General features: G+C 41.4%; 1 protein-coding gene across 1 annotated transcript in view; it reads left to right on the top strand.

Annotated features, from left to right (window-relative positions):
• LOC143929793 (alpha-2-macroglobulin-like protein 1) overlaps nt 1–24,792 on the top strand; it is a 198,952-nt gene that overhangs the window by 9,345 nt on the left and 164,815 nt on the right. Inside the window, exons 4-9 of the mRNA XM_077453770.1 lie at nt 996–1,105; nt 10,808–10,969; nt 12,781–12,987; nt 14,407–14,467; nt 17,708–17,853; nt 24,318–24,467. Coding sequence (XP_077309896.1) covers nt 996–1,105; nt 10,808–10,969; nt 12,781–12,987; nt 14,407–14,467; nt 17,708–17,853; nt 24,318–24,467 — 836 coding nt within the window. The remainder of the gene's footprint in view (nt 1–995; nt 1,106–10,807; nt 10,970–12,780; nt 12,988–14,406; nt 14,468–17,707; nt 17,854–24,317; nt 24,468–24,792) is intronic.

Below are 24,792 nucleotides of genomic sequence, written 5' to 3'. Positions count from 1 at the left end.
TCTTTTGAGCTTAAAGGGGAGGGCCACCCTGAAAAACAAAAAAATGTTAAAAATTACAAAAAATCTAAAAAAAAAAAAATGAAAAAAAATTTTTTTTTTACTTACCAGAAATGCCTGTTGCTAGGCACTTTCTCCTAATCTTCCTCTTCCTCCTCCGCGGAGATCTTCTGTCTTCGTCGCGGCGTCTTCTGGGTAATGAGTCGCGCTGTGTTCTGGGAACTGTGTGTTCCAGAACACAGCGCGTCCCATTCAGAAAGCGCTGCGGGACTCGCGCATGCGCAGTAGCTGCGGGACTCGCGCATGCGCAGTAGGAAACGGGCAGCGAAGCCATAAGGCTCCGCTGCCTGTTTCCCTTACAAGGGATGGCGGCGCCGGGACCCGAGAGCCGAGGGACGGGTCGGCCTCGGGCGGCCGACATCGCGGGCGCCCTGGACAGGTGAGTGTGTTTATTAAGTCAGCAGCTGCAGTGTTTGTAGCTGCTGACTTTTTTTTTTTTTTTATAACCGGCCCTCCACTTTAACCATGAGAATGGAAGGCATATGTTTCTGGTGAGTTCCCGTCTATTGGGAGAGGAATCACATTTGTGCACAGAAGGTATTTTCTTTGGAAAGAACACAAAGTGGAATATTGATCAATACTGTGGACTTTTTTCAGCACATTGCACTGGGTAGAATAATTTTTTATTGTTTTCTTTTAAAAACATTTGTTTTGTTTTACTTTGGACTGTATGATTTCATTTATTTTATTTTTTTCATGAACTGTGTGTACACTTGATGTTGATTACTTTTATCACAACGCTACTGACAGTGTGGTGAATTTTGCACTGAGATAAGATTTTACACTTTGTTGTATATTTTTATTCAGCAGATTATGTCAATATTTTTGTGATGGTTTTGCATATGAAAAGAACTAACAGTCGTAAGCTTTTCTTATGTTTTCTCCATTTCGCATGATGGGTTTGATTTAAAATGTTCTCTTTGTATCCTGTGTTTTAGGTGCCCAGGCTACTGCAAATAAGGATGTCCCCGTTGCATTGTTTTCAGAGACTATCACATTCAAAGAGATTGGCACATATTATAGAACAGGATATCCCTTCTTGGTGAAGGTGAGTTGGACATTTACTGATTACAGATTGCTTTGTTTGTATTTGGATTGCAGTAGTCATGTGATGTGTTTCTAATCTGTTAGAGTAGGTCAGGTTCCTATCTGGTTGACCAGGTCATGTTACCAATTTTCTATCTGGTTGAGCAAGTCATGTGCTGTGTTTCTCATTTCACAGAGTAGAATATGTGATATGTTTATTATCTGGCAGAGCACAATTGTGACACGTTTCCTATCCAGCAAAGCAGGTCATGAGATGTGTTTCCCGGGGGGTTGGTAGCACAAGTCATGTGATGTGTTTCTTGTCTGGTAAAGCAGGTCATATGATGGGCTTCCTATCCAATAGAGCAGATCATATGATGTGTTTCCTATCTAGTAGAACAGGTCATGTGATGTGTTCCCTATCCAGTAGAACAGGTCATATACATAATTACATAGTAGGCGAGGTTGAAAAAAGACACAAGCCCATCAAGTCCAACCTATGTGTGTGATTTCATGTCAGAATTACATTGTATATTCCTGTATGTTGTGATCGTTCGGGTGCTTATTTAATCGTTTTTTGAAATGATTGATGCTCCCGCTGAAACCACTGCCCGTGGAAAATAATTCCATATCCTAACCGCTCTTACAGTAATGAACCCTCTTCGCAGTTTAAGTTAAACCGCTTTTCTTCTAATTTTGGTTAATGGCTGCGTGTCTTGTTAAATTCCCTTTCGTGGAAAAGCTTTATCTCTATTGTGGGGTCACCAGTACGGTATCTGTACATTGAAATCATATCCACTCTCAAGCGTCTCTTCTCTAGACTAAATAAGTTCATTGCCCCTAACCTTTCCTCATAACTAAGGTCTTGCAGTCCCTTTATTAGTTTTGTTGTCCTTCTCTGGACTCTCTCCAGTTCCAGCAAATCCTTCCTGAGGACTGGTGAATTTTTTTTATCTCTAGAGTTGATCCCCTTTTTAATGCATGCCAATATTCTGTTTGCTTTGCATGCAGCGGCTTGGCATTGCATGCCATTGCTGAGCCTATCCTCTACCAGGACCCCCAGGTCCTTTTCCATCCTAGATTTCCCCAGAGGATCTCCCCCTAGTGAGTAGATTGCATTCATATTTTTGCAACCCAAATGCATTATTTTATATTTTTTTTCTACATTAAACCTCATTTGTCACATAGTTGCCCACCCCAGTAATTTGTTCAGATCTTCTTTCAAAGTTTCCACATCCTGCGGAGAAGTTATTGCCCTGCTTAGCTTAGTATCATCTGCAAATACAGAGATTGAACTGTTTACCCCATCCTCCAGGTCGTTTATGAATAAATTAAATAGGATTGGTCCCAGGACAGAACCCCGGGGGATCCAACTTTCCACCCCAAACCATTCCAAGTACTCCCCATTTTGTCACTACCCTCTGAACTCGCCCCTGTAGCCAGTTTTCAATCCATATACTCGCTCTACGGTCCATGCCAACAGACCATACTTTGTACAGTAAACATTTATGAGGAACTGTATCAAATGCCTTTGCAAAATCCAGATATACCACGTCTATAGGCCTTCCCTGTCACGTGTCCCAGATGACTGACAGGAGGGAGTGGGCAGAGCTGAGCCCTTCCTGCACCGAGGGGAAGTGATGTCAGGTGCCCGGGCACTGAAGGAGGCAGACTATGAGGGACCCCCTAGCAATAGGCATTTAGAGGTGAGTTAATTTTTTTTTTCCAAATGTTTTTTTTTATTTATTTTTTATGAATTTTAAGCATTTTTTTTTTTTTTTATGGTGTGTTGAACACCACTTTAAGAACCCTCGGGTGCCAGCCATCTGGTTCCGGCGACTTATTAATATTACGTTTTTTCAAGTCTATTTCTAATTCTGTCCACTGTTAGCCATGAGGGTGCTTCCTGTAACATGTCATGAGGATAAACATTGCCATTTTGGCTACTGAACCCCCCCCCCAATTCCCTCGTGAAGAGTGAGGAGGTGAAGAATAAATTCAATACCTTTGCCATCTCTCCATCCTTAGTAACCAGATTCCCTTCATCATTCTTTTTGGGACAAATATGATCTGACCTCCCTTTCTTACTATTTATGTACTTAAAGAATTTAGTGGGATCTTTCTTACTCTCCTCCACAATGTGCCTTTCGTGTTCTATCTTAGCCGCCCTGATTGCACCCTTACATTTCTTGTTGCATTGTTTGTAAAGTTGGAATGCTGATGATGAATCCTCAGCCTTTTATTTTTTGAAGGCATTTTCCCTTGCTTTTATATGCATTTTCATGTTGGAGTTAAGCCACCCAGGACTTCTATTATCTCTTTTAAATGTATTTTCTATTGGGATACACTGGCTAATGCCCTTATTTAATATGCTCTTAAAGCATACCCATTTTTCCTCCGTGTTCTTTGTTCCTAAGATTTTATCCCAATTATTATCTTCTAGCAAGGATCGTAGTTTAGGGAAGTTGGCTCTGTTGAAATTCAGTGTCTTTGTATTCCCCTTATGTTTCGTATTTGTGTGATTTATACTAAAACGAATTGACCTGCGATCACTGTTTCCTAAATTGCCCTGTATTTCCACATCTGTGATCAGGTCTGTAGTGTTAGTAATCAGTAGGTCTAGTAACGCTTTGTTTCTAGTTGGTGCATTTACCATCTGATCCATGAACTTGGCTGAACTGGCAAGTCTTAGATGAATGTGCTGTTCCTTCCACCCAGTCTGCCTGGATAATTAAAATCCCCCATTATGACTCTTCCCATTATTCCCGCTAATCCAAATTGTGATAGGAGGTCCGCCTTCTCCTTCTGGTTAAGGAACCTATAGAATACTCCCAATATTACTTCCCCCTTAGTTTTCTCCCTTTGTATCTCTACCCATAAGGATTCCACCACCTCCCTTGCTCCCTTTCTTACTATTTATGTACTTAAAGAATTTAGTGGGATCTTTCTTACTCTCCTCCACAATGTGCCTTCCGTGTTCTATCTTAGCCTCCTTGATTGCACCCTTACATTTCTTGTTGCATTCTTTGTAAAGTTGGAATGCTGATGATGATTCCTCAGCCTTTTATTTTTTGAAGGCATTTTCCTTTGCTTTTATATGCATTTTCATGTTGGAGTTAAGCAACCCAGGACTTTTATTATCTCTTTTAAATGTATTTTCTATTGGGATACACTGGCTAATGCCCTTATTTAATATGCTCTTAAAGCATACCCATTTTTCCTCCGTGTTCTTTGTTCCTAAGATTTTATCCCAATTATTATCTTCTAGCAAGGATCGTAGTTTAGGGAAGTTGGCTCTGTTGAAATTCAGTGTCTTTGTATTCCCCTTATGTTTCGTATTTGTGTGATTTATACTAAAACGAATTGACCTGCGATCACTGTTTCCTAAATTGCCCTGTATTTCCACATCCGTGATCAGGTCTGTAGTGTTAGTAATCAGTAGGTCTAGTAACGCTTTGTTTCTAGTTGGCGCATTTACCATCTGATCCATGAACTTGGCTGAACTAGCGAGTCTTAGATGAATGCGCTGTTCCTTCCACCCAGTCTGCCTGGATAATTAAAATCCCCCATTATGACACTTCCCATTATTCCCGCTAATCCAAATTGTGATAGGAGGTCTGCCTTCTCCTTCTGGTTAAGGAACCTATAGCATACTCCCAATATTACTTCCCCCTTAGTTTTCTCCCTTTGTATCTCTACCCATAAGGATTCCACCACCTCCCTTGCTCCCTTAGTGATGTCATCTCTCACATTCACTTGTACATCATTTTTGATTTACAGGCATACCCCTCCCCCTTTTGTACCCTCTCTATCCCTGCAATATAGGGAATACCCTTGAATGGTTGCCAGCCAATCATGAGAGCTGTCGAACCAAGTCTCTGTAATTCCTACAAAATCGAAATCCTCCTCGTACAACAGTAGCTCTAGTTCACCCATCTTGTCCACCAGACTCCTGGCATTTATGAACATGCCACGTAGCTTAGACTGGTCGCATACTATCTCCTTATTGGGTGCTCTGGAGTTGCAAATAGGCCTTGTTACTATACTTACCTTGGGTTTAGGTGTTTTAGTCAACCTTCCACTAATGTGCCAAATACTACTCTCTGGAATATGTTCTGCACTGACCATCTCTACCTCTGGACCCTCCCCCCTGTTGCCTAGTTTAAAAGCCCCTCTAACTTTTTGGCCATCTTCACTCCCAGCAGATCAGTACCTTCCCCGTCTAGGTACAGTCTGTCCATTCTTTAGAGCTGGTAACCGAATGAGAAGTCACCCCAGTTCTCATGGAAGCCTAACCTCTCCTTTCTACACCAGCTCCTCAGCCACTTGTTTACTTCCCTAATCTCCCTCTGCCTTTCTGGTGTGACTTGAGGTACCAGTAGTATTTCTCAGAATTGTACCTTGGAGGTCCTTTTCCTGGATTTAGCTCCTAAGCACCTGAGATCGTTTTTTAAGACAATCCATCTTCCTCTGACTTTGACATTGGTGCCAATGTGCACCATGACAGCCGGATCTTCCCCAGCCCCTCCCAGTAATCTGTCCACCAGATCCATGATGTGCGGAATTTGAGCCCCCGATAGACAACATACAGTACGGCGCTTCAGGTCTTTGTGACAGATTGCCCTCTCTGTCCTTCTAAGAATTGAGTCCCCTACCACCAGAATCTGTCTATCCTTTCCCTTGGCTTTACTCCCACCCTCACTGGAGGAGTCATTCCTCTGGCAGCTAGGGGAGTCACTCAGCTCCAGCAGTGCTGGTCCCTGACTGGTTTCACCAATGTCAGTCAATGGGGCGTACTTATTGGGATGTTCCATCCCAGGACCGGCCTCCCTGACCCTTTCCTCTCTATCCTTCCTGACTGTCAACCATCTACTCTGCTTTGGTGCCTGCCCCTCTTTATCTCCACCCGCCTCTGTGCTGGCCCCTGCCAGCACCTGCCTGATACAAAGTACTTTTCACGTGAACTCGCAACACACGTGCACTCGCAACTCACGTGCACTCACAGCACTCTTGCACTCACAGTCCACGTGCACTCACAGCACTCGTGCACTCACAGTCCACGTGCATTCATATAATGTGTTTCCTGTGCAGTAGAACAGGTCATGGGATGTGTTTCCTATCCAGTAGAGCAGGTCATGTGATGTGTTTCCGAGCCAGTAGAGCAGGCCATGTGATGTGTTTCCTATCCAGTAGAACATATCATATGATGTATTTCCTATCCAGTAGTGCAAGTCATGTGATGTGTTTCCTTTGGGGTAGCACCTTGGGGAAGCTTTTCCTATCTGGTAGAGTAGGTCAGAGTAGGTCATGTTCCTATTTGGTTGACCAGAACATGTGACCGATTTTCTGTCTGGTAGAGGAAGTCAGGTTCCTATTTGGTTGTTCAGGTCATGTGAAGGATTTTCTATCTGGTAGAGCAAGTCATGTGTTTCCTATCTGGCAGAGTAGGGCATATGATGTGTTTCCTATCTGATAAAACAGGTCATGTGATATGTCATATTTGGTAAAGCAGGTCATGTGATATTTCCTATGTGTTAGAGCAGAGCATGGGATGTGTTTTTTATATGGTAGAGTAGATCAGGTTTCCTATCTGGTTGAGCAAGTCATGTGATAGATTTTATATCAGGTAGAGCAGGTTATGTGGTGTGTTTCCTACTCGTGGAGTAGGTCACATGTTACGTGTCCTATGTGGTGGATGAGGTAATGTCATGATTGTAAAATCTGGTATAAAATATTATGTTATAGGTGTCCTACCTGGTAGTGAAGGCCATATAATATATGAAGCAAGGTCCCAGGCCTCCTTTTATCTAATGAGAACCTCCGGGGCCAGGGATAGCTGACATCCTTCTGTATGTAGTGGGTTGTGAGGCATGGCGGGTGCAAAGTAGTTAAAGTTATTGGGCGCCAGACACTTCTTGGATGCAAAAGAAAGTTTATTTCTCTTAACAAACCTTTTTTTTGGGGGGAGAGAGGTTTAGGGCCAGGACACCCTTAGGTAGTTGCAAGATTAAATGGCAGACTCCGAGACTTCAATAGGAGGACAGCCATGCAGGGAAAGGCATCCAGCAAGACTCCATATCTACATGTGCAGGAATGCTGTCTCTATCTCCTATGGTAACAGTCCTTAACAGTTCCTAACACAAAGCTTAATGCCACATACACACGACCAGTTTTTCTGTCAGAATAAGCTCTGACGTTTTTTCTGACAGAGTTTCGCTGAAACGGTCTTGCCTACACACGATCACACCAAAGTCTGATTGTCTAGAACGCGGTGACGTACAACACGTACGACGGGACTAGAAAAAGGAAGTTCAATAGCCAGTAGCCTATAGCTGCCCATGCATTGTTTTTGGTCCAACGGAACAACATACAGACGAACGGTTTTCCCGATTTAAAACATATTCTATTTCTAGGTCCATCAGAATTTTTGAAAAAAAAAGTCAGATGAGGCCCACACACGATCGGAATATCCAATGAAAAGATTCCGTCTGACTTTTTCTGCCAGAAAATCCGACCATGTGTACATGGCATTACAGTTCCTTCACTTTCACTACAATCATTCCTTGCAGTTCTTCAGCACACTGAGCTCCCGGTGATAATAATGGGGGATTTTAACTACCCAGAAATTGACTGGAGTAATGGCACTGCTGGCACAGTAAAGGGCAAAAATATATAAACCTATTACAGGATAATTTTACGGTCTAGTTTATTGAGGCCCCAACTAGGAATGATGCTCTGTTGGACCTGGTTATCTCAAACCATGCAGAGCATATTACTAATGTTCAGATAAAGGAACACCTGGGTAGCAGTGACCATAACATGATTTCATTTTATGTTAGCTGTAAGCAAAAATCACGTACGGGAAAGATATAAACACTTAATTTCAAGAGAACAAATTTTCCAGGGGTGAGGGCTGCTCTCCAGGACTTAGACTGGGAGAGAATATTGGCATCAATGGGCACAGAACAGAAATGGGTATTCTTCAAAAAGACTGTTTGGGACCTCACTGCAAAGTATATTCCCATGGGCAATAAGTTTAAAAGGCTAAAAATAAAACCTATGCGGCTCACGGCCAAAGTTAAAAAAGCTATAAACTATAAGAAAAGAGCTTTTAAAAAATATAAAAATGAAGGAACACTAGTGTAATTTAAATGTTACAAAGAATATAACAGAATATGTAAAAAGGAAATCAAAGATGCAAAAATTCAAAACGAACAACAGATTGCAATAGATAGTATGACAAACCCCAAAAATTCTTCAAATATATTAATAGTAAAAAGGTCAAGTCTGAGCATGTAGGCCCTTTACAAAATAATCTACAGTGGGTAACTGGGGACAAAGAGAAGGCTAATTTATTAAATACTTTCATCAGCTCTGTGTATACAAAGGAGCATGGGGGAGCTAATGTCCATAATGGGGGTGGTAGTGACACACCCCCAAATTCACAATGGCTTAAAAGCGATATGGTCCAGAAATATTTGGACAGAATAAAGGTGGATAAAGCACCTGAGCCTGATGGCATCCACCCACGGATCCTAAAAGAATTGAGCTCTGTAATTTCAAAGCCATTGCATCTAATTTTTAGGGACTCATTAATGACAGGAATAGTACCACTGGATTGGCACAGGGCGAATGTGGTGCCTGTATTTAAAAAGGGAACAAAGTCTTTACCAAGTAACTGTAGACCTGTTAGTTTAACTTCTATAGTTGGGAAGAAACTGGAGAGATTAATAAAAGACCACATAGACGAGTTTTTGCAGGAAAAAAATATGTTAAGCAACAGACAGCATGGATTCATGAAAGACAGAAGTTGTCAGACAAACAGATTTAATTTTATGAGGAGGTAAGTAAAACCTTGGACAGAGGGGTGGCGGTGGATGGGGTATACTTGGATTTTGCAAAAGCGTTCGATACAGTTCCCCACACACGGCTCATGTGTAAGGTAAAGTCTACAGGTTTGGAAATATCAGTTTGTAAATGAATAGAAAACTGGCTAAAAGACAGAATTCAGAGATTAGTGGTTGATTCTTACTCTGAATGGTCTAAGGTTATCAGTGGTGTACCCCAAGGTTCAGTGCTGGAACCCTTACTTTTTAATATCTTTATAAATGATATTGGGTCTGGGATCAAAAGTAACATTTCCATTTTTGCAGATGACACCAAGCTATGCAGTGGAATAACTTCCTTACAGGAGGTCTCCAATTTACAAGCCGACCTCAATTCTCTGTCTAATTGGGCGACTATGTGGCAAATGAGGTTTAATGTTGATAAATGTAAAGTTATGCACATGGGGCCTAAGAATATGCATACATCATACATACTAGGGGGAGTACAACTGGGGAATCCATAGCGGAGAAGTATCTGGGGGTTTTGGTAGATCATAAGCTCAATAATAGCATGTAATGCCAAGCTGCGGTTTCCAAATCGAGCAAAATCCTTTCTTGTATTAAGAGAGGTATGTACTCCAGAGAGAGAGAGATAATTTTGCCCCTGTTCAAATCATTAGTAAGACCTCATCTGGAATATGCAGTTCAGTTTTGGGCACCAGTTCTCAAAAAGGATATCGGGGAACTGGAGAAAGTGCAGAGAAGGGCAACCAAACTGATTAGAGGCATGGAGGAGCTCAGCTATGAGGAAAGATTAGAGGAACTGAATTTATTCACTCTTGAGAAGAGGAGTTTAAGGGAGGATATGATCAACATGTACAAATATATAAGGGGTCCATATAGTGAACTTGGTGTTGACTTATTCACTTTACAGTCAAAAAAGAGGACACGGGGGCACTCTTTACGTCTAGAGGAAAAGAGATTTCATCTCCAAATACGGAAAGGATTCTTCATATTAAGAGCTGTGAAAATGTGGAATAGACTCCCTGCAGAGGTGGTTCTGGCCAGCTCAGTAGATTACTTTAAGAAAGGCCTGTATTATTTCCTAAATGTACATAATATAACTGGGTACTAACATTTATAGGTAAAGTTGATCCAGGGAAAATCCGATTGCCTCTCTGGGATCAGGAAGGAATTTTTTCCCCCGCTTTAGCAAATTGGATCATGCTCTGCCTTCCTCTGGATCAACTGTGGGTATAGAATTGGGTATATGGAATTGTATGATATTATTATTATTATTATTTTTTTTTTGTGGTTGAACTGGATGGACTTGTGTCTTTTTTCAACCTGACTAACTATGTATGTAACTATGCACGACACACATCCACCCAGACAGCCATCCAGGTGGCACAGAACCTAAACCACCTGACTCCACCCAAATATATAGGCTCTCCCACTAGGCAAAGAGATCCAAGAAAACCCCTGCCCATTGGCTGAGATACCCCATATACCCATAACCTGACCTTGTGTTGCCCTTCTCATATCTAGTATCACCAAGCACCCGGCCACCTAGTGGTAGAAGAGAAAAGTGCAACAAGGCCAAACCTAGGAAGAAATCAATAGATCTCTAGCAATCGACCAGCATAACTACTCCTGGCTAGTAAATATTTTAGAAGCAACCCTACCTAAACTCCCGGGTGCTACATATACTGTATATCTCTCCTAGTAGAGCAGATCATGAAATGGATTCCCTATGTAGTAATAAGGGTAATGCAAAATGTGTTATATCTGGTGGAGCAGGTCATGTGATGTGTATGTAGATCTGGTGGAGCAGGTCATGTGATGTGTGTGTAGATCTGGTAGAGCAGGTCATGTAACCAATATCATGTCTATCATAGCTGGCAGTTACGGACCAGAATGGCTCGCCAGTGCCAACTAGAGTAATCCAACTGGAAGTCACAGATGGAAACACAATGTTTATAGATGGAATCACAGACCAAAAAGGAGAAGTGACATTCAACCTGCAAACATCATCATGGGCTGGCCAAGTCTTTATAAGGGTAAGTTGTCATCATACATATACTCTTAGTATTCAATTTTATAGATGAAATGTGATCATCATCATTTTTTTAGCCTCCGTGCGCCTCAGATATTTCTCACACTTGGACTCCAGGTAGATATAAAAGACACACATCAATGCAGCTCTGTAAACACTAATACCACGTACACACGATCAGACATTCTGACAACAAATTCCTGAGATTTATTTCCGATGGATGTTAGCTCTAACTTGTCTTGCATACACATGGTCTCACAAATGTTATCGAAAATTCAAACAAAAAAATGTCCGATGGAGCCTACACACAGTCGTAATTTCCTACAACAAGCTACTATCGAACATTTGTTGTCGGAAGTTCCGATTGTGTGTACATGGCATAACACATTCTTAAACATATTTTACTTACAAGCAGCACAAAGAGCCAATTGGTGGTGTTGTAGTGCAAGGAGCTTGCTGATGAGAGGAGAGATCAAAATGACAGGGTTGAGGAGGGACAGAGCTATGTGATTTTCAGAACTGGATGGACAGAAATACAAATCCTTATAAATTTATATATACTGTAAGCTTTCTTGAATGTATTTTAATTCTGGACAATATACACAGACTATATATGTCCTGCAAAAAGACAGCTTTGATCCCACCACCGGTTTATTGAGCACGGTTGGGTTGGAAACTTCTTACTCTAAAAACTATAAAGCCTCATGGACACAGGATGTCAAAAATGTCACCTTTGTAGATGTTTGACCTTTTTTTAGCCTCAACTCCTCTCTAGGAGGAAAAAAAGTCCCGTGTGCATGAGGCCTATTTGTTTTGTTTAGTTTCGATTTAATATTTACTTTTCGTTTACTTCGTTTTCGAAATTCATTTTGTTTATTCAAATTCGAATCGATTCAAATTTTCTGCAAATTCTATGTGAATTCCATTCCAAATTCATTCAAATCTTATTCCATTTGAAATCAAATTCATTCTATTTGAAATTCAAATTTTGGAATATGGTTATATTCTTTCTATTCCATTCTATTCTATTGTTTTTTCTATTTTATTCTATTTTCTGTTCTATTCTTTTATTTTATATTCTATTCTTATCTATTCTATTCAAATTAATTCTATTCTATTTTTTTTTATTTTCTATTCTACTCAAATTCTAATTTATTCTATCCTATTTTTATTCTATTCTATTATTTTCTATCCGATTTGAATTTGAATTTATTCTATTCAAAATTCAAATTTCGGCAGAAGGTTTTAGTCTATTTTATTCTATTCTTTTCTTTTCTATTCACTTTCAAATATATTCGATTTGAAAATCAAATTTCAGAAGATGGTTAGATTCTTCCTATTTTATTCTATTTTTTATTCTATTAGATTCAATTCCTTTATTTTGTATTAGGTTTAGGTTTTGTTCTGTTTTACTCTATTCTTTCATTTTCTATTCTATCCTTTTATTTTCATTTCTTTTCTATTTTATTATATTCTTTCCTACTCTATCCCTTTAATTTTCTATTTTATTCTGTTCTTTTCTATTATATTCCTTTATTTTCTATGCTATTTTATTATTATTTATTGAATTTGATTTGAAAACAATTGGAATTAGAAAACGATTCAAATTTCGTCCAAAATGTTGTTTCTTTATTTTGGATTCATTTAAATTCTTTGCTATTGTAATTTCAAAATACAGATACATCCAAATTTCCAAATAAGGAAAAATTGGTCTGAATTTCAATATGGAAAGAAATGAACCGCATTAGGCTCATGTATGGAGCACTCGTGCTGTTTTTTCTTATACTGACTATTACAATTCTATTTTATTTTTAGCCATTTTTAGGGGGAAAGAATAACGGAATGACGGACAATGGCTATCAAACGGTTTTGCCTTTTTACACCACAGCTAAGTCCTTCTTACATCTGCAGCCAATCAATGAAGTTATCAAATGTGGCAATAGAGAGACGATCCAGGCTCAGTATGTCATAAACCCCCAAGACCTGGAAACGGGCACCAGAAGCGTGAACTTCTATTATATAGTAAGACTTTCCACTCGTGTCTTTTCTTTCTGCTGGATTCTATCACAGGCCTCTATGGGTAGCTTAGGCTTGGTTTACACCTATGCAGTTTGCTTTTGATCCATTTCTGCAGAGCTTTTTATGGTACATTTTTTCACACACATTTTTCATGCTTTTTTGATGCGTTTTGCATCTTTTCTGCTTTTTTTTTTTTTTGCCAATTTGTTGTTGGACAGAGGACCGCCCACTGTATATATACGTAATTATTTTGACATTCCACACTGGGGTTATGGCAGCATCTTTTTATACAGTGGGCGAACCTCTTTCAGTTAAAAGTGGTCCTGGCGGCGGTTTCGCCATAGAATCTGTTTTATGGGTGGTGGGAGAGGTCCCCCTACCGCCGCTTCCCGGTTGTTTTTCCCGTTTACAGGAGACCTCCATAGCAGAAAAAAATTATCTGATCTTCTGGACTGAAAGGCAGGAAGTCGAGTGAGGTCAAGATGGCTCCCATTCGGCTCTATGTCCTTGGAGGACTGGAGCGACCTCAAACATCACCTCCACCCTCTGGCCTTAAAGGGCCCATTATTATTTTTTTTAATTTTAGCTCTTAAGTGTGAATGTGTGATTGTGAGTTTTTTTTGATCCCAGACCTTACAATAAAGAGGTTCTGTCCTGCTTATTTCTATTACAAGGGATCTTTACATTCCTTATAATAGAAATAACAGTGATCAAAAATTTTTTTTTTTAAGGGACAGTCTAAAAATAAAAAGTTAAATAAATTAGGGCTGGGAAAATTAAAGATTAATTCCTTGATGAATCATACATTTTTTTGATCGATCAAAATTCTTTTGATTGGTAATCACCTCTCCGCCGGCTTCTGGGTCTTCAGGGAGTTCCGTCTGAGATCCGGTGACGCCAGGGACATCGACGTTACCGGACTCCTCTCCCCCTCCCCAAGTGCCTCCGTCTGCTAACTAAGGGAAGGGGGGAGGAGTCCGGTGATGTCACCGGACAGCCTGGACAGTGATGGTAAATATGGATGTGGCTAACTGGGATCATTCAGTGAGCTAAGTGTAGGCAAATTTGATAACCTCAGTTTTTAACATTGTTGTAAAAAAACAAAAACAAAAAAACAAGATGTAAACACTCTGGTATGTCTGCGTGACTGGCTAAAGTGATGCCTAAATATTTTCTACTCCACTGGCCACAGTCCGCCCCCCTAAAGCCTGAAGGGAAGTAAACTGGCCCTTTTGCTTAGAAGGTTTGGAGACCCCTGCTATAGGACCTCTGCTTTCAGAAAAATATATCATGTTTGGTGGCTTAAAATTATTTTAAAACGCGTGTAGAAAAATGCTAAAAACAGGTCTGGCAATGAAAGGGACAAAGATAGTGACGTGTGCTTTTACCTGATTTTTTTTTCTTTTTTATTATATTTTTTAGGTTGTTGGCAAAGGAGGGATTATGGTAAACGGAACTGAAATAATTAAATTGAATGACTTCTGTAAGTACAATCACTGGACCTAATACAACCCAAACTTGGGTCAACCATGTGGGGATTTCATGAGCTCCGTTATGTGCCCGACACAGATCTGTTGTGTGTAGCGTAAAACAATTGTACCATTGGCCTTGGGCTCCTTTTTAGTTCATGGGGGCCAACTCAATATTGAGCTCTACGGACTAAGACTGGGATCCCATTAACCACATAAGGACTGTCCCAGGTACATATACTGCAGCAGGGCGACCTTTAGCGCAAAATCATGTACCTGTACAGGATTGTTTTCTTTGGCTCTGGGGAGCACACGTGCGCTGCTGGAGCCCCGGTGCCGCTGTGTTTGGACACAGCATGAGCCAAACGGCTTTTTTTCTCCCGTAATGTCAAAGTCCCGCTAAAAACCACTGATTGTCGGCATTACTAGTAAAAGAAATAAAAAAAATTTAAAAAGTCAAATGTATCCCATAGTTTGTAGACGCTATAACTTTTGTGAAGCCAATTAGTATACACTTATTGGGATTTTTTTTTCTAACCAAAAATATGTAGCAGAATACATATTGGCCTAAATTGAGAGACATTTGTTTTTTTTCTACATTTGTTTTTATTGGATATTTTTTTGGTTTATTGCGCAAAAAATTAAAACCACAGAGGTGCTCAAATACCACCAAAAGAAAGCTTTATTTGTGGGGGGAAAAAAAAGGACATACATTTTATTTGGGTACAGCGTTGCACGACTGCACAATTATCAGTTAATGCAACGCAGTGCCATATCACAAAAAATGGCCTGGTTATGAAGGGGGTGAAACCTTCATGAGTGGTTAAAGTTTACGTGCGTGTAAATACAGGCCTGCCAATACTTTTGACAATATAGAAAATAGTATTAGGAGCAGCTGCAGTATGCTAACTTGCCACTAGATGGCAGTGTTGTCCAGAATTACAGACAGCAAATGATTTTTGTCAAGAGACCTGCAAAGGGAAAAAAAAGCATCACTGAGAGTGAATATTAAAGAGGAAGTAAACCCTTCCAAACAACTTGGACCTATAGGTAAGCCTAGATTAAGGCTGGTTATGAAGGGGGTGAAACCTTCATGAGTGGTTAAAGTTTACGTGCATGTAAATACAGGCCTGCCAATACTTTTGACAATATAGAAAATAGTATTAGGAGCAGCTGCAGTATGCTAACTTGCCACTAGATGGCAGTGTTGTCCAGAATTACAGACAGCAAATGATTTTTGTCAAGAGACCTGCAAAGGGAAAAAAAAGCATCACTGAGAGTGAATATTAAAGAGGAAGTAAACCCTTCCAAACAACTTGGACCTATAGGTAAGCCTAGATTAAGGCTTACCTGTAGGTCCAAGCAATATCTCCTAAACCTATATGGTTTAGGAGATATTTGCCCGAAAATGGGCACCGCTGTCTACGGCGCATGCACCGTAGACAGCGGCGCGCATGCGCACTAAATGCGGCAAATCCAAGAATGGATTTGCCAAATTTGTCGACTCCCGTGCGCATGCGCGGGAGTGACGTCATCGCGGCTTCGCCGTATGACAGCGGCGGAGCTGCGAGGCGCGACTCCCGTGCGCATGCCATCAGGGTTTACTTCCTCTTTAAGCCTCATACACACTATCAGTTTTTCTGCTGAGTTTTTCCTTCAGACTTACCATAACTATGTAGTAGAAGGGCCTGCCTGATTGCATACAAACTGAAACTCCTAAGGTTTGACCTCATATTATATGGTTTTGGTAAATCTGAAGGAAAAACTCAGCAGAAAAACTGGTAGTGTGTATGGGGCTTTAGAATTGCTTTAGGCCGAGTTCACATCTAAAACGGATGCGGCTCACAGCAGGGGTCCAGTGCGTCCCTGTTCTCTGTTTCAGGATCAAATCAGGGCCAAATTTTTGCCTGAATTCGGCCCTGAAACGGAGCCAAAGACGCAAAGGACTCCTGTGCAGTTTGCTCTGCAGCCGCCCCGGAGATGTGTGAACCGGCTTCATAGAGAGCCAGTCACAGTCTCCTGTCATTCGAATTGGATGCAGAGAAATCCACATCCAATTTGCAGTTTAGTGTGAACCCAGGCTTAAAGAGGAAGTTTACCCTGAACAAAATAAAAAATAAAAAGAAACCCTGCAAGGCAAAGGCATAATGATCTAGTATGCATAGCATACTAGCTCATTATGAATAATTTACCTGAGATCGAAGCCCCCGAATCGGTCCTCGTTCTTTGTCTCCACTGCTGCCATGTATCCCGGAGTGACTTCCAGGTCTCACAGCTCCTTGACGGCATGTTAACATTCACTTGCGGCCCGCCCAGTGTGCCTGCGCTGTTGTCTACAGTGGATCAACAATCACCATTCAAAGGTTTCTTTATTGTAGAGAGACACATCACAGAAAAAAGTGCAACGTTTCGGAGCTGTGCAGGACCCCTTCATCGGGCCTGTGATCACAAGCCTGATGAAGGGGTCCTGCGTGGATTCAAAACTTTCCACTTTTCTCTGAGATGTGATCTCTCTACAATAAAAAAACCTTTGAATGGTGATTGTTGATCAATTGTGTGCTGGTGAGTATGTACGCTTCCAACACCAGCAGATGACATGGCTCCCAAAATCATCATCGCCTCCACGCCACGCCGAATTGATGCAGCAATTCATGCAAAAGCAGCCCCAACCAAGTATTGAGTGCATACTATACTGTACATGGACTTACTTTTCAGTAAGCCAACATTACTGTATTAAAAATCCTTTTTTTTTATTGGTCTTATGTAATATGCAAATTTTCTGACATACTGAAATTTGGGTTTTCACTAGCTGTAAGCTACAATCCTCAAAATTAAAAGAAAGACATGCTTGGAATATGTGTGTAACGTATTTATAAAAAAATATGAGTTTCACTTTTTAAATTAAATTACAGAAATAAATTAACTTTTTGATATTCTAATTTTATGAGACGAACCTGTATGTGCGACTTAAAGTTGCAGCGACTTCAAAGAAGTTAATGCATTACTTTGGTCCAACTTTCATGCAACTTGAGGGCCATAGACTTCAATGTTAACCCTCAAAAGTTTCATGAAAGTTGTACCTGAATATTATACAATGCAACAGTTGTCCATTATCAATCGACAAAGTGAATGGAGCTTGGTTTAATACTGCTTAATACAAATATTTGATTACTATAGTTTTAGTAACTACATTTTTTTTCTTTCTGATGAGTAGAAATAGAAGTCATTCCTTGGATCTTTTCATTTTCTAATAGCTCTGAACAGCATTTGCAAAATCGGGATTTCCTTCACACACAAGTTTGGGCCGAACCCCAAAATGATCGGTTTCCTTTTACTGAATAATCAAATGGTGGTTGCAGATAGAATCTTTTTCAACCTGGAAATGTGTTTTCCCAACATGGTAAGGCATGATTCCTATATGCATTGCATCTAACGAAAGAACTGTCTGTGTTTACCCCATCGACCAATGGCATTTCCATTTGCTGTAAAGTTTTTAGGATAGTGTGCAAGGTTTGGGTTCAATCAGTGCCGTATTAAACTCCCAGGCTGTCCCCGTACACCGCTTCAGCCAGCGTCATCGCTCCTGGAGTTACTTCCAGGTATCAAGGGCTTTGGCGCTGTGTTTGGCCGGAGCTGCAATGGCATCACTCCCACGCATGCACGCGGGAGCCGCCAGTAACGACACACTAATTGAAGCAACGGCACGAGTGTGCCGTTGCTTCAGTGCGCATGTGCCGATGACATCGGAACATACAGGCATAGGGGATATCTCCTAAACTGTGCAGGTTTGGGAGATATCCAAGGTAGCTAAAGGTAAACATCATTATAGGCTTACTTTTAGTAAAAAGTGGATTGTAAGGGTTAACAACCACTTTAACAGGCCTTACTCCTAAAGAGGTTGTAAATCTCTGGGAAAAAAAAAAAACTTGCAAGACAAAGGCATAATGTGCTAGTATGCATGGCATACTGGCTCATTATGAAATACTTACCTTAGAACGATGCCCTGCAGTGCCGACATCTTTCACCGGAGTTACTTATGGGTTTGCGGGCTCCTGTGCTGTGATTAGCCGCGATATATTAGGAGATATTCAGTATATGCACTGCTGCCGATTTCATCAATGCATGCGCACTGAAGAAATGGCCCAGCTCTTGCCGTTTCTTCAGTGCCCATGCCATGACTAGTGGCACCCGCGCGCATGTGTTGGAATGACGTCATCGCAGCTCTGGGTAAAATCACAGCGCAGGAGCCCGCAAATCCAGAAGTAACTCCAGTGAAAGATGTTGGCACTGCAGGGCATCATTCTAAGGTAAGTTTTTCACAATGAGCTAGTATGCGATGCATACTAGCTCATTATGCCCTTGTCTTGTAGGTTTTTTTTTTCCCCGGAGGTTTACAACCTCTTTAGGAGCAAGGCCCATTAAAGTGGTTGTTAACCCTTATAATCCACTTTTTACTACAGGTAAGCCTATAATAAAGCTTACCTGTAGCTACCCCGGATATCTTCTAAACCTGCAAAGTTTAGGAGATATCCCCTGTATCTGCATGTGCCGACATCATCGGCACATGCGCACTGAAGCAACGGCACATCCATGCCGTGGCTTCAGTTAGTGTGTCGCTACCGACGGCTCCTGCGCGCATTCGCGGAAGTGACGTAATTGCGCTCTGGCCAATCACAGCGCCAGAGCCTGCGATACCCAGAAGTAACTCCGGGAGCGATGTAGCCGTTTAATTAGTGCGGTTTTCGTGCGAAAACTATTGTAAGAGCAAGACTACACATGGTCAGAAACAAAAGAATACATACAAAACAATTTAACACATTACATCACTTCTGAAGTTGAATTCTGTCATACAAGAATTTTTGTATGGTGAGTAACCTCTTCACTTTCGATATAAGACTAGCATGCAACAAAAACTGGATGAACAGTCGTCCGAAAAATGTGATCCGAGTACAAGGCTTTAGGCCCCTTTCACACATGCGGACAGTATGTTCGTATTTCATCCATTCGTTTGCGGATGAAATACGGACATACATGCATCCCTATGGGATAGCGGTGTCTGCGGATGAACATCAGCAGACACCCGCTATTGTCCGCCTCCGCAACTGTCCGATTCTGCAGACGGAGGAAAATCCTATTTTTCTATCCGTCTGCAGAGCGGATCGGATGAACACGGACAGACAGTCCGTGCTCATCCGATCCCCATAGAGGAGAGCGGAGAGCTGACAGGGCGGTCCCTGCACAGTGTGTGGAAACCACCCTCTCTGCCGCCGGCTCAGTGTGGACAACGGAGCGATCCTCGCTGAGCAAGCGGATCATCACGGGGCGGATCATTACTGATCCGCCCCGGGTGAAAGGGGCCTTAGACTTTTTCCTTTTAGATTTACCAAAACCATATAATATGAGGTCAAACCTAAACACTTCAATTTGTGTGCAGTCAGGTAGGCCCTTGCACTACATAGTTGAAGGTAAATCTAAAGGAAATCTAACAACAAAAGTTGTATAGTGTGTATCCAGCTTTATTCAGACATGCAACCTAATATTCCAACCAGACCCTAAAGCCTTGTAAACATTGTTCAATTGTTGGACAACCAAGCGTCTGATTTTTGTGAAAAGGGCGTGTGCCAGGATCTTGTCTTGCATACTAACGGTACACAATTGTCGTGCCACAAACACGAATGTAGTGACGTACTACGAGGAATTTCAGCTCCTGAGCACCACCCTTTGGGCCTCTTCTGCTAATTTCATATTTGGTGAGCATTGATTCCTAGCATGCGTGATTGTACTTTTGACTTTTGTGTGACGGATGACAGATTAGTAAATTTTTGTCAAACGACAGCTCTTAGTACACAAATCCAACATTTGTTGTTGGAAAATTGGACAACAATTGTCAAAAGGAGCGTACTAACGGTAATATTTTTGGACAACAGTCCAGTGACCTTCCAACAATCGTACCGTGTATACGAGGCTTTAGACCCCATACACACTATACAACTTTTGTTGTCTGATTTCCTTTAGATTTACCAAAATCATGTAGTGCGAGGGCCTGCCTGATTGCATACAAATTGAGACTCTTAAGCCCCGTACACACGAGAGCACTTATGTCCGACAGACTTCCAAAGGAGTTCCGCCGGAGTTCCGACGGAGTTCTGGCGGAGTTCTGGCGGACTTTTCGACCGAATGGACTTGGACACACACCATCACACCAAACTCCGACGGAGTCGAACGTGATGACGTACGACTGGATTCGAATAAGGAAGTTCATAGCCAGTAGCCAATAGCTGCCCTAGCGTCGGTTTTAGTCCGTCGGAGTAGCATACACACGAGCGGATTTTTCGAAGGGGACCGGGTCCGGCGGAGTTCCGTCGGGAAAATTTGAAGCATGTTCCATATTCTAAAGTCCGTCAGACTTTGGTGAATCAAAAGTCCGTTGCAGCCCACACACGATCGAATAGTCTGACGGACTCGGTCTGACGGACTTTGGATGTTGAAAAGTCCGCTCGTGTGTACGCGGCTTTAAGGTTTAACCTCATATTATATGGTTTTGGTAAATCTGAAGGAAAAAATCTACAGAAAATTGTATAGTGTGTATCCAGCTTTGTCTAGGCGTGCAATCTAAAGCTTCGTACACACTATATGAAAATCAGATCAGGGAAATTACTCTGCGGATTTTCTGCAGCCAAATTCACTTTTTCGTCAAATAAAAGCTGGATGTGCAGGCTATAAAGTTTTTGACGGATGTGAACTCAACGTCTGATTTTCAGATGGTCAGTACAGCAATGGTCACACAAAAGTCAAAAGTGCAAACGCGCATGATCGGAATCAAGGAACGACTGGGAAGCGTTCGGTCTTGTAAACTAGCATTCGTAATCTAGAATTAACATTGACATTAACATTAACATTAACACAAAATGCAGAACACATTCTTATCTTCTTTAAAGGCATAATAATGAAGCTGCTGTGCTGGTCATACTGATGTTTTTGTGCCAAACGTATTTTAAAAGGCATTTGTTTTGTAGTGATAGAAAAAGTATTAATATTATGGTTGTTTGTTTTTTGTTTGTTTTTTTGGGGGAAGTTAACACAACACCAAGATGAAAGATACAACTATGTTGGTGTCCCTTGTCAATTTTCCATTTTTTTGTTTTTAATGTAACTGCCTACTCCCAAACTGTCATTTGAAGAAAAACACATAGCCAAGTATTATTCTACAAAAAATGTTTTATTGTGTAGAAAAACAAAAAAACAGAAATTAAATTAGAGACGCTATCTGCCATCCAAATAAAAATAACTTGACAAGGAAAAGTGCACATCAACGCTCACCAAACTTCATCACTACGTTTGTGTTTGTTGAATGACAATTTGCGGATAGTTAGTATGCTAGACAAAATCCTGCACAGGAGATTTTGCCAATCGCTCGGCCGTACAACAATCGGACCGCGTGTACGAGGCTTAACATTCCAACCAGATCTTTATCCAGATATGCACCGTAATATTCTAATTAGGCCCTTATCCAGGAATACAACCTAATATTCTAGCCAGACTAGGGTGACCAGACATACCCGATTTCCGGGGACAGTCCCCGGATTGAGGACACTGTCCCCGGGCCAAGTCTGTCCCCAGGTTTGTCCCCGGATTGGATTTGAACAGGGGTTGGGGCAATTTTAAAGACAGGCAGTGCAGAATAAAAAATAAATAAATCTGAATTACACACCCCTGCTCCACCGCTCCTACTAGCTTGGGAAGGTGTATTTTTTTCCATTATCTGTGCCCCTCTCTGACGATCAGGGCCGTCTTTAAGGCAGGGCAAAAGAGGCAGTTGCCCTGGGTCTTGTCATTGTTGTGGGGCCCAAAGCAGCTGCCTCATACTTGCCAACTATGCCAGTTTAAATTCCCTTGTCCTTTGAAGTTGTAGTCCTGTGCTGTGTCCTGATATCTCAGTGTGAAGTGCTGCTACTAACGCTGCTCAGCTCTGCCCTATTGTTGTGTACAGATGACTCACCTGCAGACCCTGTGTTTACATGTAAATAACCTTCATTCATATGTAAATATCGGCAGCATTCATATGTAAATAGCTGAGGCCAGTGGCATTGATATGTAAAGAAAGGTGACATTCATATGTATATCATTCCCCCCTGCAGTGAGGAGATGATGTGCTGTTACCTCTAGCAACCAATCAGTGAGCAGTATTACGGTACAATAATCTCTAGCAACCAATTAACAAGCAGAAATCATGTGCTGTAACCTCTAGCAACTAATCAGTGAGCCGTAATGTGTGCTGTAACCTCTAGCAACCAGTCAGTAAGCAGTAATGATATGCTGTAACCTCTGGCAACCAATCGCAATCGCTGCCTGATCTGATACAGTAAAATGATTTTAAGTCTAGCTGCTAATTATTGTATGTCTCAGAGAAGGTGGAGAGCGAAATTGTATGGGGGAGGGGGGCCCCAAGAAAATTTTTGCCCCGGGTCCAATCAATATTAAAGACGGCCCTGCTGATGATCATGTGCTGGTTGGAGTGGAGGGAATATTTCTTCAGTTTCGGTTGCATGCCCATTCAGCTCCGCTCGCCTGCTCTTCCGCCTTGGCTCAAGTTCCGGCCAGCCGCCTGCCTGCTTATCTTCTTGCCTTCCCTGGCGGAGTGATCTTCCTCCCCACCCAGTAGTAGCCGGGGCCCAGAAAGTACGACTTGACAGGCTGAGGCTGGTGGCGGTGGACAGAGAGCCACTGATTGCTGCCATTACTAGTAAAAAGAAAAAAAATGTCCCGGATTTCATTTAAAAAGTCTGGTCACCTTAAACCAGACCCTTATCCAGGCATGGAACCTAATATTTTAACCAGATCCTTATTTGGAAATGCAACCTAATATTCCAACCAGACTCTTATCCAGGCATGCAACCTAATATTCTAACCAGACCCTTATCCAGGCATGCAACCTAGAATTCAAACCAGACCCTTATCCAGGCATGCAACCTAGAATTCAAACCAGACACTTATCCAGGTATACAACTTAATATTCTAACCAGATCCTTATTTAGACATGCAACCTAATATTCCAACCAGACTCTCATCCAGGCATGCAACCTAATATTCTAACCAGACCCTTATCCAGGCATGCAACCTAATATTCTAACCAGACCCTTATCCAGGCATGCAACCTAGAATTCCAACCAGATCCTTATCCAGGTATGCCACCTAATATTCCAACCAGATCCTTTTTCCAGGCGTGCAACCTAATATTTAAATGAGACTCCTATCCAAGCTTGCAGCCTGGGTGGCCAGAAAAGGGGATACAGCAAGCGGGCATTTTCCCTACATCCAATGCCCCACAAGAATGTAGGAGTTTGTTGGGAGAGGACTTTTTATAATAAGGGGGCTCCCAGATATCCCCCTTCCCATGAGTACAGAGGTGCATTAGTATCCCATACCCATTCCCACAAAAAATAAATCCACTGCAAATCATGTTGTCCAGTGATGTAGAACCATTGGACCCACTGAAGGAAAAAAATTCCCTGCCATCTACCATCACCAAGAAAGATTCTGCAGCACCAACATGCAAACAACAGTCCCTGGGATTCCTGATTGATATTATTGACAGATATGGTCTTGACCATATTTGGTCAAGGATGGTGCCTGGGATCCCTGGCTCGCTGCTTTTACAATATAGCAGCCGATGATTCGGGTGGGCAAACTGTCCAAATATTGCGAGTGTGTCGTCGATTTTTTGAACCGCAAACAGGCTAGGTATGGGTCAAGCTCATGAGTGACACGATCCCGAATCATATCCCTAGTTAGCATCACTTGTTTATGAAACATCTTGTTTCTGTTTTTGTTCATAGCGTTAATAATCTATTGCTCCCCTTGCAGGCAACGTTGAAGTTTTCAAGCTCGGAGTCCATCCCAAAAGGTAAAGTCAACCTCCGTATTGTATCCTCTGCCAAGTCTTTGTGTGCACTACGTGCCGTAGATAAAAGCGTCCAGATCGGTTTTGAAGATAAGGAATTAACCAATGAAATGGTAAGGAAAAATATCACTTTGGGGTTTAGAAAAGGACTTATACAGAGGGCAGTAACTGTATGTATACTATATAGGAAATACTGAGTTAATAGCCTATAAGAAAAGCTGCTAGAACTGCAATTGACATACTATATATAAAAGCAAAATAGTAAACAAATGCTATGCTGAGAGTGATACAAAAATCAAGTATCAAAGTGCTATTGTGTACCAAATAAAGTGCTAATAATGCAAATCAATTGAAAAAAACAAATCTAAAAATGTATAATAATAAAAAATATCAATGATCAACGTTGGGAGAAATCAATGTACAGTGCCTTGCGAAAGT

Source organism: Lithobates pipiens, unplaced genomic scaffold (assembly GCF_037356315.1).
Source record: "Lithobates pipiens isolate NorthernLeopardFrog02 unplaced genomic scaffold, aLitPip1_a1.2 Scaffold_25, whole genome shotgun sequence".
NCBI classification, from domain to species: domain Eukaryota; kingdom Metazoa; phylum Chordata; class Amphibia; order Anura; family Ranidae; genus Lithobates; species Lithobates pipiens.
The sequence above is the reverse complement of the archived record's forward strand: the minus strand, read 5'-3'. Positions and strand labels throughout refer to the sequence as shown.